Source organism: Globicephala melas, chromosome 9, assembly GCF_963455315.2.
Source record: "Globicephala melas chromosome 9, mGloMel1.2, whole genome shotgun sequence".
NCBI lineage: Eukaryota > Metazoa > Chordata > Mammalia > Artiodactyla > Delphinidae > Globicephala > Globicephala melas.
Window position 1 is genome coordinate 115,478 of NC_083322.1, and position 15,511 is coordinate 130,988.

The 15,511-nt window shown below is 53.6% G+C and overlaps 1 protein-coding gene across 1 annotated transcript in view; it reads left to right on the plus strand.

The window, feature by feature from the left end:
• The first annotated feature begins 3,465 nt into the window (after positions 1-3,465).
• Positions 3,466-15,511, plus strand: part of VIPR2 (vasoactive intestinal peptide receptor 2) — a 68,765-nt gene continuing 56,719 nt past the window's right edge. The window contains exons 1-2 of the mRNA XM_030854390.3: positions 3,466-3,613; positions 5,985-6,084. Coding sequence (XP_030710250.1) covers positions 3,551-3,613; positions 5,985-6,084 — 163 coding nt within the window. The 5' untranslated portion in view covers positions 3,466-3,550. The remainder of the gene's footprint in view (positions 3,614-5,984; positions 6,085-15,511) is intronic.

Genomic DNA, 15,511 nt, shown 5'->3' on the forward strand with positions numbered 1-15,511 from the left:
CTAACCGCAGTTTCAGGGCCTGCGGCAGGACTGGGTTGTGGCGAGAGACCTTTCACCTTTAAGGAAGTCAAGAGCTTTGCCATCCCTAGTACTGGGCTTTTTCATGTCTGGAAGAAAGACTGTCACTAGAAAAGGGCCCAGGACCACTGGGATCTTGCAGGGATGCAGCTGTAAGGGAGCTTTGCCCTAATGAATCCGTCTCACTGGACAGGTCGGTTAGAGTTGAAAACAGAAGGGGCTGGAAACCACACAGGGCAGTTGAGCAGGTCAAGCGGGTTGCTGACCTGTCCTGAGGCCAGAGCCCAGGCTTAGCCTGTGAGTGCCGAGGTGGGCACAGAGCAGCAGTGGGCCAAGAGGGGCCCATCCCCAAGGCAGCACTTCACATCTGTACACTTTAAAAAATGTTTGTGAAGCCTTTCCATGGCTGGTATTTGATTTTATCTTCATAATCATCTTGAGAAGGAGGCCAAGCACGTATTAGGAATTCTGCTCCATGGCCTGGGGATCTAATTCAGTCTATGTGACAAGCACACGTGGGACACCAGCTCAGTGCCACACTGTAGTGCGAGTGCTGGGGCCACCGAGGGGCCAGGATGCCCTGTGCCTATAGGACCCAGGACACAGCCAAAGAAGACACGCTCTAAGTTTTCTTCCAGGAACCCACGAGGCACAAGGCCAGAGTCCAAGCTCAGAAGAGTGCTCCCCCGACCGCCTGCACATCCCCCCAATCACAGCTGTGAGTGGGCAAAGGACTTAAAGCTCCAACTCCCCTGTCTTTTTTAGGGGGAGGAAGAAGTAAATTTTTCATTGAAGTCTGGTCTCCCAGCTTTCAAAAGACACGAAAAGAGGGACACAGGCAAATGCTGTGTTTCTTCATAGGTACAAGTTAAAGATGTACCTGGGGGCTGTGGGCATGTCCCCTCCCTCCAAGCTGACGTGGTCCCAGAATTACTCATCCAGACAGAGCAGAGGGACCAGGCGAACCTCAGAGAGTCATGTGAGGCTTCCGTCCTCTTTTGGACAAAGTATAAAGTACCAGCAAGGCATTTATTTCTGAAGCGATTTCACTCTCCTGATCACGAAGGCCCAAGGCTTCTCTCACTGAATCCATAGGTTTCCAGGCTTCTGACATGTGGGGACAGCTTCCACCATCAGAGATTTGGTTCTCTCCCCTCAAAGCTCAGCCTGGAAACCCGGGGAAGCCGCAGGTATGGGAGCAGAGAGGGGCGAGGGTGTCCAGGCAGGAGGGTGAGGAGGGCAACTGACAAGTGCCTCACAGGGTCCGCCCCACCTGGGGCCTCAGAACACAGGCAGGCAGGTGCTGGTGTCCAGGGCCGCGTGGTCCAGGTCAGAAGAGGCCGCAGGAGCAGGAGACAGAAGTGGGGTCCTTGGGACCAGAGAGGGGGCAGGGACCCACGCTTCCGCAGGCATCAGCACAGCACAGCCAGGGGGCTGCCACACCTTAGGGGGCCAGTGACAGAGGTCCAGAGACAAGACCACCAGTCCCACCACATCAGGCACCCACAGAGGAGCCCTTCTCCCAGAAGCCCTGGGTACAAACAGACCACACTCCCTGCAAGGGGAAGTGGAAAAATTCTTGGAAGAATGGCCATTTACCCAAAAGAAACAGAGTAACCTTTAATTGACAAATATAAGTACCACCCATCCTAACATCCATTCCGAACAAGGAAAGAACAGTCAGACTATAAAGAACCTTGTGCTGTGCATTCTCAGCGTTTAAAAGTTTCTACTCTCATATAATCCAGATTTTGCTCTCCACTGAGTGAAGATTGTCTTTCAGGGCCCCAGGCCGCCGGAGTTGACCATCTTTCTTACTCTGATGCGCCCAGCACAATCCTTGTCCCTTGGGCTTCTGTCCAGGTGCTCCATCTGATTGAGATGCTGTCTCCCTCCATTCTGATCTCTCACTCTTAACCATTTTTCAGTCCCATTTAGACATTCACTCCACCAAGCTCCTCCCAGGAAAAATGGACTTCTCCTCCCCTCCCCTCCCCTTCCTCCTCCCCCTCCCCCTCCCCTCCCCTTCCTCCTCCCCCTCCCCCTCCCCTCCCCCTCCTCCCCTCCCCCTTCCCCTCTCCTCTCCCTTCCCCTCCTCCTCCTCTCCCTCCTCCTCCTCCCCCTTCACCCCTCCTCCTCCCTACCCCCTTCCCTCCTCCCCACCCATTTGCCTGTATCTCGTTCTTACCACACTTTTTCTCGCAATGACACACCCCCATCTGCTGGACTAGAGCACAGTATTTACACACACATAAAGAATCTAGATTCTCACTGCAACCTGACCCTCGAGGTGAGGAGCAGGTATCGCCACTCTCATTTACACAGGCACTTGGCTCAAAGTTCATTGCTTGTCCAGCTTCAAATAGTGAGTAAAAGAAATATTTGTCAAATTGGATCCAGAGTCAATAAGCTTCCAGATCCCGAGCTGCATACCCAGAGTCCAGATCTCAGCCCGAGTCCAAATCCTGTCTCTGCTACTGTTCCCCACCAGACAGAAAGACAGATGATAGGTGATAGATAGAGGATTAATGGCTGATGGATAGAGAGATGACAGACAGACGAAGTTATTGATGGATCTATTGGGGCATGAGTGTGGTCAGAGAGAATACAAATGACAAAGCCAGTGAGGTAAAACTTTAATAGCTGAATCTAAATAAAGGGTGAAAAGATGTCCTTTGTCCTAGTCTTACTTTTCTGTTAGTTTGAAATTATTTTCAAATAAAAAGTTAAAACCACAACAAAATTTCCTGTTTTATTTCATTTCCAGCGCTTCTCCTCGTGCTGGATAACTACTGGCTTTTACGCCACACTATCCTTCCGGAGGTTCCGAGGCAGGTGTGGGATGAGGCCGGGTCCAAGGCCCCTGCAGCCAGCGGCACCCATGGCCCACCTCTGCAGCAGGGGGAGACACGGGCAGGACTGAAGACCAGCCACCGCGCCAAGTCTGCCCCCACCAAGATGCACTCCACGCGTCTTTTTCTAGGTTTTCGGTTGCCCCAACCAACTCCAGTGGCTTCCAAGGCAGCCCACATGCTCTTCCTGCCACCTTCTTGGGGGTCTTTAGGTTGTTTAACAAGGACACAAGTAAGGGCCGGTCTCTGACCCCAAAGTGGGTCCCTCCCGAGTCGCTCTCCCGCCCACCTCTTCCTCCGAGTTGTGCTGGCCCAGCACGCCCACCTGTGCGCACCCCTCACCCGCTGCTGAACTGTCGGGGGGAGCGAGCCCAGCACGGGGCTTACAAGGGAGGGGCCAGGGGCGCGGGGAGGGGGATACCGACGGAGGGGGCGGTAAGGGAGCGGGGCGGGACGTGGGGCGGATACCCGGCGCCGGGACGGAAGGGAGCTCGGGGGCGGGGGCCGCGGGGAGCGCGGGGCGGGGACGGGGTACCGCGGGGGCGGAGCGGCAGCCTCGGGGCACAACCCGGGCAGGGGACTTGTCGGCAGCCGCCGGGCGCCGCGCAAGGACCTCGGGAGGCGGGAGCCGCGTCGCTGCGCACGGGCTGCCCGGCCCAGGTCCGTGCCGCGGAGCCGGGATGAGGGCGCCCGCGCTGCTGCCGCCCGCGCTGCTGACCTGCTGCGGCTGGCTGCTCGCCCCAGTGAGTGCGACCCCAGCCCCCGCCCGCCCTGCCCTGCGCGCCGCCCTCCCCGGAGGGAGCGCCCCCGCGCCCGGCTGCGCTGCGCTCCCGAGTCCGGCCGCGGGCTGGGCTGGGGGCGCGGGGAGCGGGGCTGGTCTCGGGGTCCCCACCCGCCCGCCGGGCTCGCGGGAGGGAGCAGGGCCGCCGGGGACGCTCTGGACCGTCCCCGCCGAGCGCGAAGAAGCGAGCTCCCCGCCCGGCCGGGTTGGAGACGGGCTGGGAGGATGCGTTTGCTCTGTCCCCTCCACCGTCCCGGGTTCGCTGGGAATAAGATCCAGTTTCTTGCTCGACGCCCTTCCCAGCGGAGCGGGTCCGGCCGCGTCCTCCCGGAGGCTGTGGCCGGCGAGGACGGTTCGCGGGCCCAGGGACGCCCGAGTCGGGTGGTGGGTCGGGCTTGGTCACCTCCGCAGGCCTCACGTTTCCGAGGGAAATTGCAGTTAGCTTTGTCTTTAACTACTTCCCTTTCCGTCTCCTAGTACTGTTGCTGCGTTTTGTTTTGCTTCAGTGTGTGTCAGGGAGACGCTACAGATGCAGCTACAGAAAGTTGATTTTTTTAATCATTATTTAAGAGCACCGGAAGAAACGATATGCTGAATAGAAATTTGTTAAATGAGTGTATTTGTAGATTATTTAATTCTCAGCAATTCTTCCTTTTATTCGAAGACCCTTGGAAAAAACCCACAAAAACTGTGAACCCTATTTCTTGCTTCCCTCTCTGACAGACTGGAGTCAGTGTTGGCGTGTGTACACGTTCGCATTTTCTATCGCGGCCAGATCACTGTCTGTATTGACTCATATCCCCCTTAAGGTTGTGGAGCCAAGGATGGAGCTATTTAGAGAAAGTTGTCATTGCTGAGGATATTTTGGGTTCCAGGAGGGCATGAACCTAGCCCACTCCTCAGGGTTGCCAAACTCCCTTGTCTAGTGTGAAGGCAGACCAAGTCTTTCCTCCCTCAGAGGGATGCTGTGAGGATAAGAACCTCCCTACTAATTTTAGTGCTTTGAAAGAGCTAGTTAAAAGTACCAGGAATTATTACGGTTAATGCTGCTTTAACGTCTAGGATGTCCCCAAATAAGTCATTGCTGTGCATATTCCAAGAATGTCAGATATCATGGTGTCTTTTAATACCTTAACAGAAATCCATTTTTCTTTTTAAGGCAAAATAATTTCCCTAAATCTGAAATTTAAGCTGTTGACTTGTTCAGGTGTGAAAAATACAGCCTGAAACCAGGAGTTTGTACAGTGGTGGCTGCCCAGTGATGAGCCGGGGGTGGGGGGCGGTGAGGGGGACCCAAGCTTCAGGTCTTTTTAAAAATGAGGGTAAATGTGGCAAAAGTATTCAGCATTAAGTTTCTTCTCAATTTTGTTAGGAAATGTTATTCCTGGTTAGAATTCTGTTGACTTATTTCAATAGTAGGATAATTAAACATAGATGGCCATAATATACGCAAGAGTATGGTTTTCTTTAGTAAAAAGTTTGTTCTTACATGAGAGCAGGGGGGCACAGCTCCAGCCTACAGCGTATTTGTGGGCAGTGGGAGGTGGCCAAAAAAAAAAGAGAAAGTTGGACCTTTGTGAAAATAGAGACCAGAGAATATTGTCTTCCAAGACTGAAACAGTATGTGGCTTTGTCTTTTGCGCACGTTGATGGACAATGTTGTTCACCGTTTGTGTCACATCTTTAGTTCCTGTGATGGAGCCTGACGGGAAGTCCCCCACGTCTTGCTCAGTGGAAACCTCAGTGCTGTGACTCTCACCCAGGCCTCTCCCTACTCACCCCTTATCTTTTTGAAAAGCTCCTTCACACCAAATTCTAAAGTTCAGTTTTGAATGTGACCTGCAGCCTCTAAAAATAAAGTTATCCTATTAGGGCTTTCCAGAGCCTGGCCTTAGATGAAGCACGCTGGCGTCTGGGGTTGTGTGCAGTCATTGAGAATGGGCTTAGGAGTAAACATGTATTTACTTTGATTAAATCAAGGGCTATGAAGTGGAGGACTCGAATATTGAAAGATTATTGGATTAAAGAGCTCTATTGCCACCAAATTAGTACTAACAACATAAAATGTATTACGTTAGTAAGTTTGTTTTCCTGCCCAGAAAAAAAATTCTATCAGGTTTTATATTTGTTTACTAATTCCTTTACAAAGTAAATAGTGAAGCTTTTTTTCAAATAACCATGCCAAAATATGAACGTGATTGCTTTTAAATGAGTGTTAGTTTGGAAGCAGTTTAGAACTGTGAAGTTTTGAGGGCTTTTATGTAGAAATTTTACTTGACTTCCCCATTATAGTGGAATTTTCAGTTATTTCTGTTTCTTTTAACCTTGAGCAGGTGAACAGCATTCACCCGGAATGCCGGTTTCATCTGGAAATACAGGAGGAAGAAACAAGATGTGCAGAGATTTTAAGGGCCCAAACAGAAACGTTCAAAGGTAAGGCAGGTCCCTGGCGAGTGGACTGTGCCCGGATGGTGTGCACGAGCCGACGTGCAAGTCGCTTGCACCAGACTCGGAGAACTGGCGTTTAAGGTCACCTGTGTGTTTTAAAAAAAGTCTGCTTCCACTGTCGTTTAATGAACTGCTGGCAAAACTCATAGCATTGTGAGTAGTGGGCAGCGGGGTGTGTTTGGGGCGGGGGGATCATTCACACAAACCTTTTAAAAGAAAGCCTCACCCTTAACAGTGATCGTTTCCGTGGTCTGAGATAGTAGCAGCAGTTACTGAAGTCATTTAATGGGCGTTGTTACACTTTGCAAAAGCAACTCCATTTTCCATGGAATGAGTATTCATGCGATTTCTTGCATTTAAAATTCTTAAGTTACATCACAGATGATTTTGATCCAGTTAAGAATGGTGGGAATTTATCAGAAATCAAACAGGAAAATGAGACTTTTGCTTTCCTGAAGGACAGACCGGTTATGAGTGCAGTGAGCTTGCTGACTTTACTTCTCTACGTCCCAGAAGCAATGCCAGGACAACGTGCACTCACCCTGGGCACCATCTCGTATCTGTAAACTTTGAAGGCTCTGGGATAACATCCAGATCATAAACAATAGCAAAAACCTCTTGTCCTTCCGTTTTCTTTTTCTCTGTTCTGTGTCATCATTTGTTCTCCTCAAGAAAAAAAATTAAAATCAAAGTACAGCCATGTGTTCAAAGTCTGGTGTCCTGCGGAGGCCTCAGATGGGAGTCACAGACATGGGCGTGTTCAGACCTGTGCTGCCCAGTAGAAGCAGGGTGCAAGCCTCATGGGTGATCTTGAACTTTCTAGTAGCCACGTTAAAATAAGTGAAAAGAAACGTGATTTTAATTTTTAAAATATATTTTATTTATCCAAATATATCTGAATCATGATCATTTTAACTTGTAATCAATATAAAACATTGATGAGAAATTTTACTTTTTTTTTTTTTTTTTTTTTTTTTTTTTTGCGGTACGCGGGCCTCTCACTGCTGTGGCCTCTCCCGTTGCGGAGCACAGGCTCCGGACGCGCAGGCTCAGCGGCCATGGCTCACGGGCCTAGCCGCTCCGCGGCATGTGGGATCTTCCCGGACCGGGGCCCGAACCCGTGTCCCCTGCCTCGGCAGGCGGACTCTCAACCACTGCGCCACCAGGGAAGCCCAAATTTTACTTTTTTGTACATTAAATCTTGGAAACTCAGTGTACATTTTGCACTCACGGTGCATCACAATTCGGACCACACATGTCAGGTATTCATAGGTGACCAGCAGCTCTGGTGTGCCCCTTCCTGTGCCCCTGGAGCCTCCACGCCCTCGGCTGAAAAATGAAGACTCTGGCTGTAGGGTTCCTTCCAGCCTTCAAGACCTGTGATTCTGCAGTGTACACGAGATCCCGAGAGCCATGTGTTCCAAAAGTTCTGCTCGAACTCTGTCCAGAGGAAGGCAAGCAAGGTGGCTCAAACGTGGCCTGAGGATCTATGCTGTGCAAAGCCACGTGTGACCACTAGCCAGCTACTAGGATCCATGAGGCCAGGTCTTGCCAACCAGGGTCTCAGGACAAGACAGTTGTCATGGCCACTGAGGTCTGTTCCCTCAGAGAAATTTAAGAGACTTAGGGGAGCTAAATGCCGAGAGGAGACAGGCTGAAACCCTTGGGAGCACCTAGTCGGTGGCAGGGACCAGGTCCAGTGAGCACAGCACACTGTCCACGAGGCCTCCTGAATGGGGGTGGGGCACTGTCTGCCACATCCGCAGTGGGTGACCCTTGGCCTCTGTTGGGAGACTTCCGAGGGAGGGGCCTCTGACCCCTCACGCCATTATCGGGCAGTCTAGTTGTTGGGCTCTGAGGCTGCCCATAAGCGGCATCCGCGCACTGGCATGAATGGGGGGCAGCCGTGAACAGAACCCCTTTTTCACGTGGGGCATCTGCGGGCACTGAGCGGGCTCACAGCTCTGCTTCCTCTTCCCGGGGCTGAGTACCTCCAGTTCCTACAGCTGTCACCGGACACGCTGCCGGGCCCTCGGCCACAGGCTCCGGACACATGCAGACACTCTCAGAGCAGGAAGGGAGGAGAACTTTCCCGCTGACATAATGGAAGGCATACTGAATTGTAGTCAGCTGATGACTGTTGATAAATCCTCTGCCCACAGCCCACCTGTCCCTCACGTTCACCTGGGAACTGCTCCCCTCCCCTCGCCCCTCCCATAACTGCTGTTTTGGGGGAAATCCCCGAAGTACCATCTTAGTGCCCCTTTCTTGTCACTCTTCACTCCCCGTACTCACCAGAACATTTGTCAGCACGACAAAACTGGCAGAGCACGCGGCAGGGAACACGTAACTTTTAAGGAATGGAGTTTGGCTGTGACTTTCCCTTGGAGGAGACGCCCTCGCGCTGGGTCAGGGTTGACCAGGCATCGGGTGCAGCACCTGCACGTTTGTGTCCACAACTCACCTTGACAGATGTGGCACCTGGGGGAAAAGGGCGAGTCCAAGGAGGCTAGTTCTGTCCATTGTGCAGTAGGGTGCGTGGTCCTTGATCAGGTTTCTTTAATAAAAAGACTCTTCACCTCTGGTTGGCTCCGGTAGATGGAGTGTGGCCTTAATTAGCTCAAAACAGTGTCCTTTTAGTTCTGCTCCTTCCAAGGGCTCGGGTCTGTCCCTGTTCCCTGGCCAGCAGTGCCCGAGTGTGAGCCGTGGCGTGTGGCCGGGCAGGGTGGCGTTTGGCCGCGGGGATGTGGGGAATGTCCCTCACCACCTACTTCTTGCTCTGGAGAAATGCAAGCGCCGAATTGCCCAGCTTCCTATTTTCACAGGACGTCAGAAATGCAAACTCTAGGTAAAATGCTCCAGTTCTTAAAGTTTGCAATGAGTACTTTTTAAAAAGTTCTTCAGGAGCAGGCAGACCTCCTGTGTGGTTGCTGCCTGAGCTGCCAGGTTGCTCTCTGCGTGGCAGCTGGGCCAGGCGGGCCCCAGTTGGGGAGCCCCTCGTGGTGCAAAGATGGGCCGGGACGTTTAAAACACTCAACAGGGCTCCCTCGCAGGCTCTGCTGCCTGGTTCAGCGTTCCTCAGGGTGACCTGTGTGTGACCCACACAGACGTGCTGGACAGTGGACGGCACAGCCTGTGAAGATCTTGGCATCAGCTTGAGCAGAAAGAACGTCTTAGGTAAAGGCCATAAAACATCTCCCCTGTTTGGAGCCATAGGGAAAGGTGTCATTCACTCTTTGCAATGACAAGTATCAGTCCTTGGACATTTTCTTATATTGAAGGCTCTTATTTTAATAATAGCTTGACAGCAAAAATACCTGCCCCTGAGCCCTTTCACCTTTGACCCGTGGCAAGAGCTCGCGGATGGCAGCCGCCCTTGGGAAGGAGGTGACGCCACGGTAGCCGGCCTGGTGCCCTCGGCTTTCTGTAGAAAGGCAACTCGTGTTCTAAATTCCCGTTTTTCTTGTTGCTCTTTGAGATCTGCATGGCTCGAATACCAAGGATATAAATAGTACTGAGTTACCAGAACGAAGGTACTATAGATGAAGCGAGCTGGGAGCTGAGTGAAGGCCTTGCAGCTGGATGGGGTGCGGGCGATTCCAGGGCCAACAGTGTGCACCTGCTTCACGAAATTGAAAGTGAGATGAGATATTGAGGGTCTGTAGGAGCTACAAGCGATGGGTGTGAAAGAGCACCAAAGACGCAAGAAAATGAGTTTTCAGTTCTACTGAGATAATTTGTATAAGTCTAACAAGGAATTCTTTTTATTACATGTTGAATCCAAATTCAAACAAACCAACACATAAATCTAGACAAAACCAATTTTAATTCTAAACCCCTTTAAGGGATTCACTTTGTAAAAAAGGAAAGCTTAGGAGGTATTTAGAGCTTTGTGAGCTAATACTGATTCATAGCTAAGACTAACTTGATCCTGCCAATGAGGCAGTCAGGCCACGGATGCCTGAGAATATAGCTCAAGGCAGCTCTGTCCCCGCACGGGGGGTGCTGACCGCGGTGGTAAGCAGTGACTCAGCTCTCCAGCTCCGCCCGGTGTTCCTGCCTGTGCGTGGGTCACATGGGAACTTCCCTGTGACTTCACATCATTTTTGCCCAGATCGGGGCGGGGAGGGGGGGCGGTGGTGGTGGTGGTGGAATGTGACCTATATTTCGGAAGGACAAGGAGGTACCCATGTTTCTTGACAGCTCCACAGTCTGGGCCAGGTCCTGAAGGACCCACGGTCCTGGGCCGTGGCTGAGGTGGGTATGACAGTGAACATTAGCTCAAGACCGGGGCCCCGGGGAGGTGCTAGACGAAAGAACTTACTTTTCTCTGACGTTTCTCAAACAAAGAATACTGGACTAACTTTGATCCACTTGTCAAGGAGCTGTGGCGGGCATGGATACTGCCCCCTTCAGGCTAACAAGTCACCCTGCCACGGTTTCCCGGATGCCCGCAGAAGGCACGGGCGCTGTCAGACAGCATCATCAGAGGGAACCTGCTCCTGGCAGCGCGGGCAGTGTGGGCGCCACGCTCCCACTCCTGTGGGTTCCCTTTTCCCCAGGCCCCTCAGGACCTGTGTGGAGAGGCCCACGGTGCGCTTTTGTCCTGGCTGAGGAGCCTGAACTTGGGGGACCCCAGTGTCACAAGGAGGCTGCTGGTGTCCTGCCCAAACTCCGCTCCAGAGAAAGATGCATTCTTGGTTATTGAGGTCAGCCTGAGGGCCGCACTCTCTGTCTGCCAAGGCTGTTGCTCTACAGACGTCCTCAAAAAGAGTCCGGAGCAAAGCTGCCAGTGCCTTTTCCCAAGACACGCCCATGCAGTGGGCGTGCTCCAGCTCCAGCTCCAGCTCCAGCTCCCAGCTCCAGGAGGGCGACTCTCAGGAGGCGTGGACGTCCTGCTTCTCTTCTCCAGGGCGTGCTGTGGCCTCTGGGCCATAACTCCCCACTCTGTGCTGTCGGTCCCTCTACGACGTTGTCCACTGTCCTTGCAGCCACAAGATCCTGCACAGCACTTGGCATTTAAAAAGGTGTCAAATAAGCTTTTGCTGAACAAATTAATGAAAAACTTCATATTAAAAATTGTGATATATGCACATAGAAAAAATGCCATACATACACAGCATGTGTGTCCCTCCCTCTTAGAATTCACGTGTGCACAGTGTATGTGCATCCCTCCCCATTTCACTGTGCAGATGGAAGCCAGCTCTGGTCTGTACTTTGTTTTTCTTTTTTTTTTTTTAACTTTAGCAATGTATTTGGCAACCGTTCTGAATTGGTTTATACTTTCCTTTTAAGAGCTATGTAGTATTCTAACAGATTTCCTTAGTCTGTCCCAGGCTCCTGGACTTTTAGGTAGCTTACAAGCAATACTCTAGTGACTGCATTTCTTCATGACAGTAAAATATTTCACCAGCAATTGAGGGTTGACTTCAAGCCACTATGCATGAAATCAGAACGTCCTTCTCATATGACTAAATAACATCATTTTAAGAGACTTGCTTATTTCTGTGATGGTTGTGTCACACAGAATATAATTAATTACATCCCACTTTTCATCTCGTCTTTCCTTCCTGCATCTCTTTGTCACAGAGGAAACTAGGCAGCTTCATGAGCGTGTTCTCTTCAGAAAGTCCCGTGGCGGAGTGACCCTCGTCTGCAACTCTTCTCTGACCCCCCGCCCCGGCCCCGCACCGAGGCAGCGCTGCCTCTGGCCCAAGGGCAGGTGGTGGTTGCCCCTCTCCCTGACGAGCATCTGTTCCTGGTCCTTAGCTGACCTGCGAGTGGGACTTGTGAGCAGACTTCCCTCCATCTTACCTCCTTACATCCATGTGGGTCAGAGGGCGCCTGCTGCCTTTCTGAGGTCAGCGTGATGTGAGGCCCATCATTCCCTTCAGTTTTCTCTCTGATGTAGTACGTTCTTGTTCTCGTCCAAATAGCTCTCTGAGCTGATAAGGCAAACAGCCTGATCTGTTTTTTCCTTAGGGTGGGTCTTTTTGTACGCAATTTCTTCTAACTTTGAAACTCAATAAGGTCAGCTACCAGCCTTGGATATTCAAATAATAATTACGTATTGGTTTGATTTTCTGAAAGTAATGGCTTTAACTTTACTTTTTATAGGAGACAAATCTCGCTGAAAAAAATTCTACTCTGAGTTAAACTTTTATGCTTAAACTCATGAAAGGAATCATGCGTGAGAAGTCAATTACTAGCAGGTAGAGCATCAGCACACCTGGAAGCCACAGGTGAGGAGGCTGTAACCCGTGCTCTGCTGGGTCACAGGAAGGAGCTTTGTGCCACTCGGCATTGCTGCTGTTGGGGACCGAGCTACTTCTCCCGCGCATCTTTCTAAGGTGCTGGTGACCCCAAGACACAGCTCAGCCAGCTGCTCGCAGCCGCCTCCCCCGCGAGCACCTCTCCGCCTTCCATGCCCCCACTTAGTGTCACGCAGGCCGTGTCCTGAAAAGGTCCCGTCACTCTTCCCGCCGGTGGGGCTGGTTCTGAGGCTGCGGCCCCCCCTCCAGAGGAGCCTGCAGTGCAGGTTCAGCTGTTGAGTGGTTTCCTGCGGTCCACCGTCTCGCATCCTGTGATGTGAAAGCGCAGGGTCCCTTTCTGGGGTGGGAGAGCCTGCAGGAGGCTCCTCGGCACACTGCACTTCAGTCACAAGCGGCCAGTGAAGCCGCTGTCCCTGCTGCAGCCCCCGCCGTCTGGCGCTGGCTCATGGGCGCATGGCCGGTGCTGCCACGATGGGGGCAGAGTTACACGTGTCAGCCACGCGCCCCCCCAGGTTCCCGGGGCTTCAGTTGTGCATGTTTTGGTCGCTTGGGCCGGTCGCAGCCCTTCCCGGGCACCCATTCACTAGCGAGTTTTTGTAGAGTTTTCTGGGTCAAGCATCCATTCCAGTGGTTGTCTCTGAGCCCTCGTAGCTGGGCCTGTTCTTGGGGGGTCGCCTTGGATCATGGAGTGGACTGTCATTGCTGGAGCCTTGGCTGGCTCTGTCGTTCACTGATTTTTCCAGCATGTTCTTATTGAGCAGATACCAGGCTAGAAGGGTGATGAGAAATTGGGCAGGACACGTCATCCCCTCTGGGAACTCCAAATCAGGCCCCCGATGGCAACGCACAGGGCGGGGAGCAGGGATAACGGGGCTTCGAGTCAAAGGACTGAAGGGTTTCTGGGGGGAAATCGGAGAATCTGAACATGGAATAACGTCAGTCTACTCTGAACGAGAAACTGACAGTGACAGAAAAATGGCTAAGGGCTTATTTTATCTTTACTCGGAGATTACGGCAGAAAAAAGGTGAGTGGGGAAACTACCAAGAAGAATGGAAGCTTTTTGACCATAAGCTAATTGGTGATCGGTACTTTGGTAATTGACTATATAAACTTGCTGTGTGTTCGGGGACGGTGGTCTCGGCTTCCATGGTGCCCTGTGCTCGGCCCTGGAGCAGCCCTGTCCCACCTGCAGCTGATCACCACCACCCAGCCCCAGCCGCCTCCTTGGCCTCTGCACTGGGTGTGGCCCTCCTCATGATGATGAGCGCACCCCCTTGTACTCCAGGGTAGGGGCCCATCTTGGTTCCTCAGCCTCTTGGCACCAAGGCATCTGCCAGGGACCCTCCTGTCCGGCGTCTGTTGACCCAGGAGCAGACATACGGACCTTCCCGGTGCCCAGGACGGAGGGAAGGCTCCGAGTGTCCACTCTCAGGACAAGGACGGGAGATGTCCACAGAGCAGGCGTTGGGGGGTCCCAATCTTGATGCTGGAAGGTGGTCGTCAGCCCATCAAGGTGAGGAAATGGGAGTGGACTTTCCAGTCTCTCATCCAAGCTGGTGGCAGAGCCCAGCTCCCTGGACCCTAAGTCAAGCACTCTTTTCACAAAGCCATACTTGGCATCTTAGAAAGAGAGCCATGCTTTAGATGAAGGTCTTCCTCTCCAAAGCCTGCTTCAAAGGTGAGGGGTCTCCTCTGAACTGCCATGGCTACAGGGAGATTGGCCTCATGTCCATCTAATTGTCTGCACCTTCCACTGAAGCTTCCCCTTGGGGTGAGGATCCCCACCAGTTCACTCACTTTGTGACAACAGCCCCTTCTCTCCTCCGGCCCACGGCGAGGGCTTTGGGGCAGCACGTTCATTTGGTGAGTCCTCCTTGACTTCCTGGCCATCAGCTTCCTCATGACACGCCTGGTTCTCTGTGTATCAACAGGAACCATCAGAGGCGGCCGGGGTTCAGCCGCAGGCGGAGGCCCCGCAGTGCAGGACGTTGAATCAGGGCCCAGAGCGCCCCAGATGTCTGCACCTTAAACATCGCCCGGGCTGTGACCTGCCCTGGGTAGGGCTCCCGCAGCTCAAGACTGACACTCTCAAGGCACCTCTCATCCACCCCAGGGAGGGTTACTACTGCTTTGCGAGCAGTCTCTGACTCCTTACAGCTACTTCCTTCTCTGCAAGGGAAGGACTGAGGCCTGTGTGAGGGGACACTGAGGGTGAGGCCAGGCCTCCTGGCTGCCCACTGGGCCCCGGCGACGAGGACAGCACGTGCCTCCTGTGTCCCCCCGGCAAGCGCTGTCGCTCTGCTCCCGTGTGGCCCCGTGCAAGGCACCCGAGCTCACCAAGTTCGGGGGGGGTGGGTGGGGAGCGTTTGCTCCTGGGGCTTGTTGCAGAGCTCGGAGCTGGTGGGCTGGCCGCGCGGGCAGGTAGGAGAGGTGTGTGTCGGCACCCAGAGCAGCCGGATCCAGCCGTCGGGAGGGCTGGGGGCACACACAGGGGATGCGTGGGTGAAGGAAGGAGCACAGCGTTGACCCGCAGCCTGGAGCTGGCCCCAGGGGAATTCTGAAAAGCGCGCTGTCTGCCATGAGCTGTTTCGGGACGGTTCACGGAGCAGACACTTCTGAGAGGAGCTGGGGGGGGGCCTCGCAGGCGGGTCACGTTTCAGGTGGAGGTGACGCAGACATGCTCCACGGCAGAGGACGGGAGGCTGGCGGAGCAGAGGCCAGGCCGCAGGGAGAGGGTGGCTGAGAAGGTGCCGCGGCCACATGGTGGTGGGGGCAGCCGCCCCAGGAGCGCAGGAGAAAGGAAAGCACACAGGAGGAGCTGGGGCCCGGGGAGGGCGCCTTCGGGGCTGTGGTGAGCAGCGGCTGCTTCTGGGGAGCCTAAGCAGAGGCAGAAGGAAGGGCTGGGAGGGAGGCTGGAGCCTGCTCACCAGTGGGACCATCTGGGGCAGCAGGTCCTGGAGGCAGGGGGAGTGGCCAAGGGCGGACCTGAGGGGCTCGGCCCAGAAGGAGGGGGAGAGAGGGGACTGAGCGCCCGGCACAGCTCCCGGGGTGGACGGGGCTGGAGGGGCCAGCAGGATGGGACCCAGGGCACTGAGCTGTGGACGTGCCAGGGGCCCCTGGCCCCCAGCCCTCGCACACA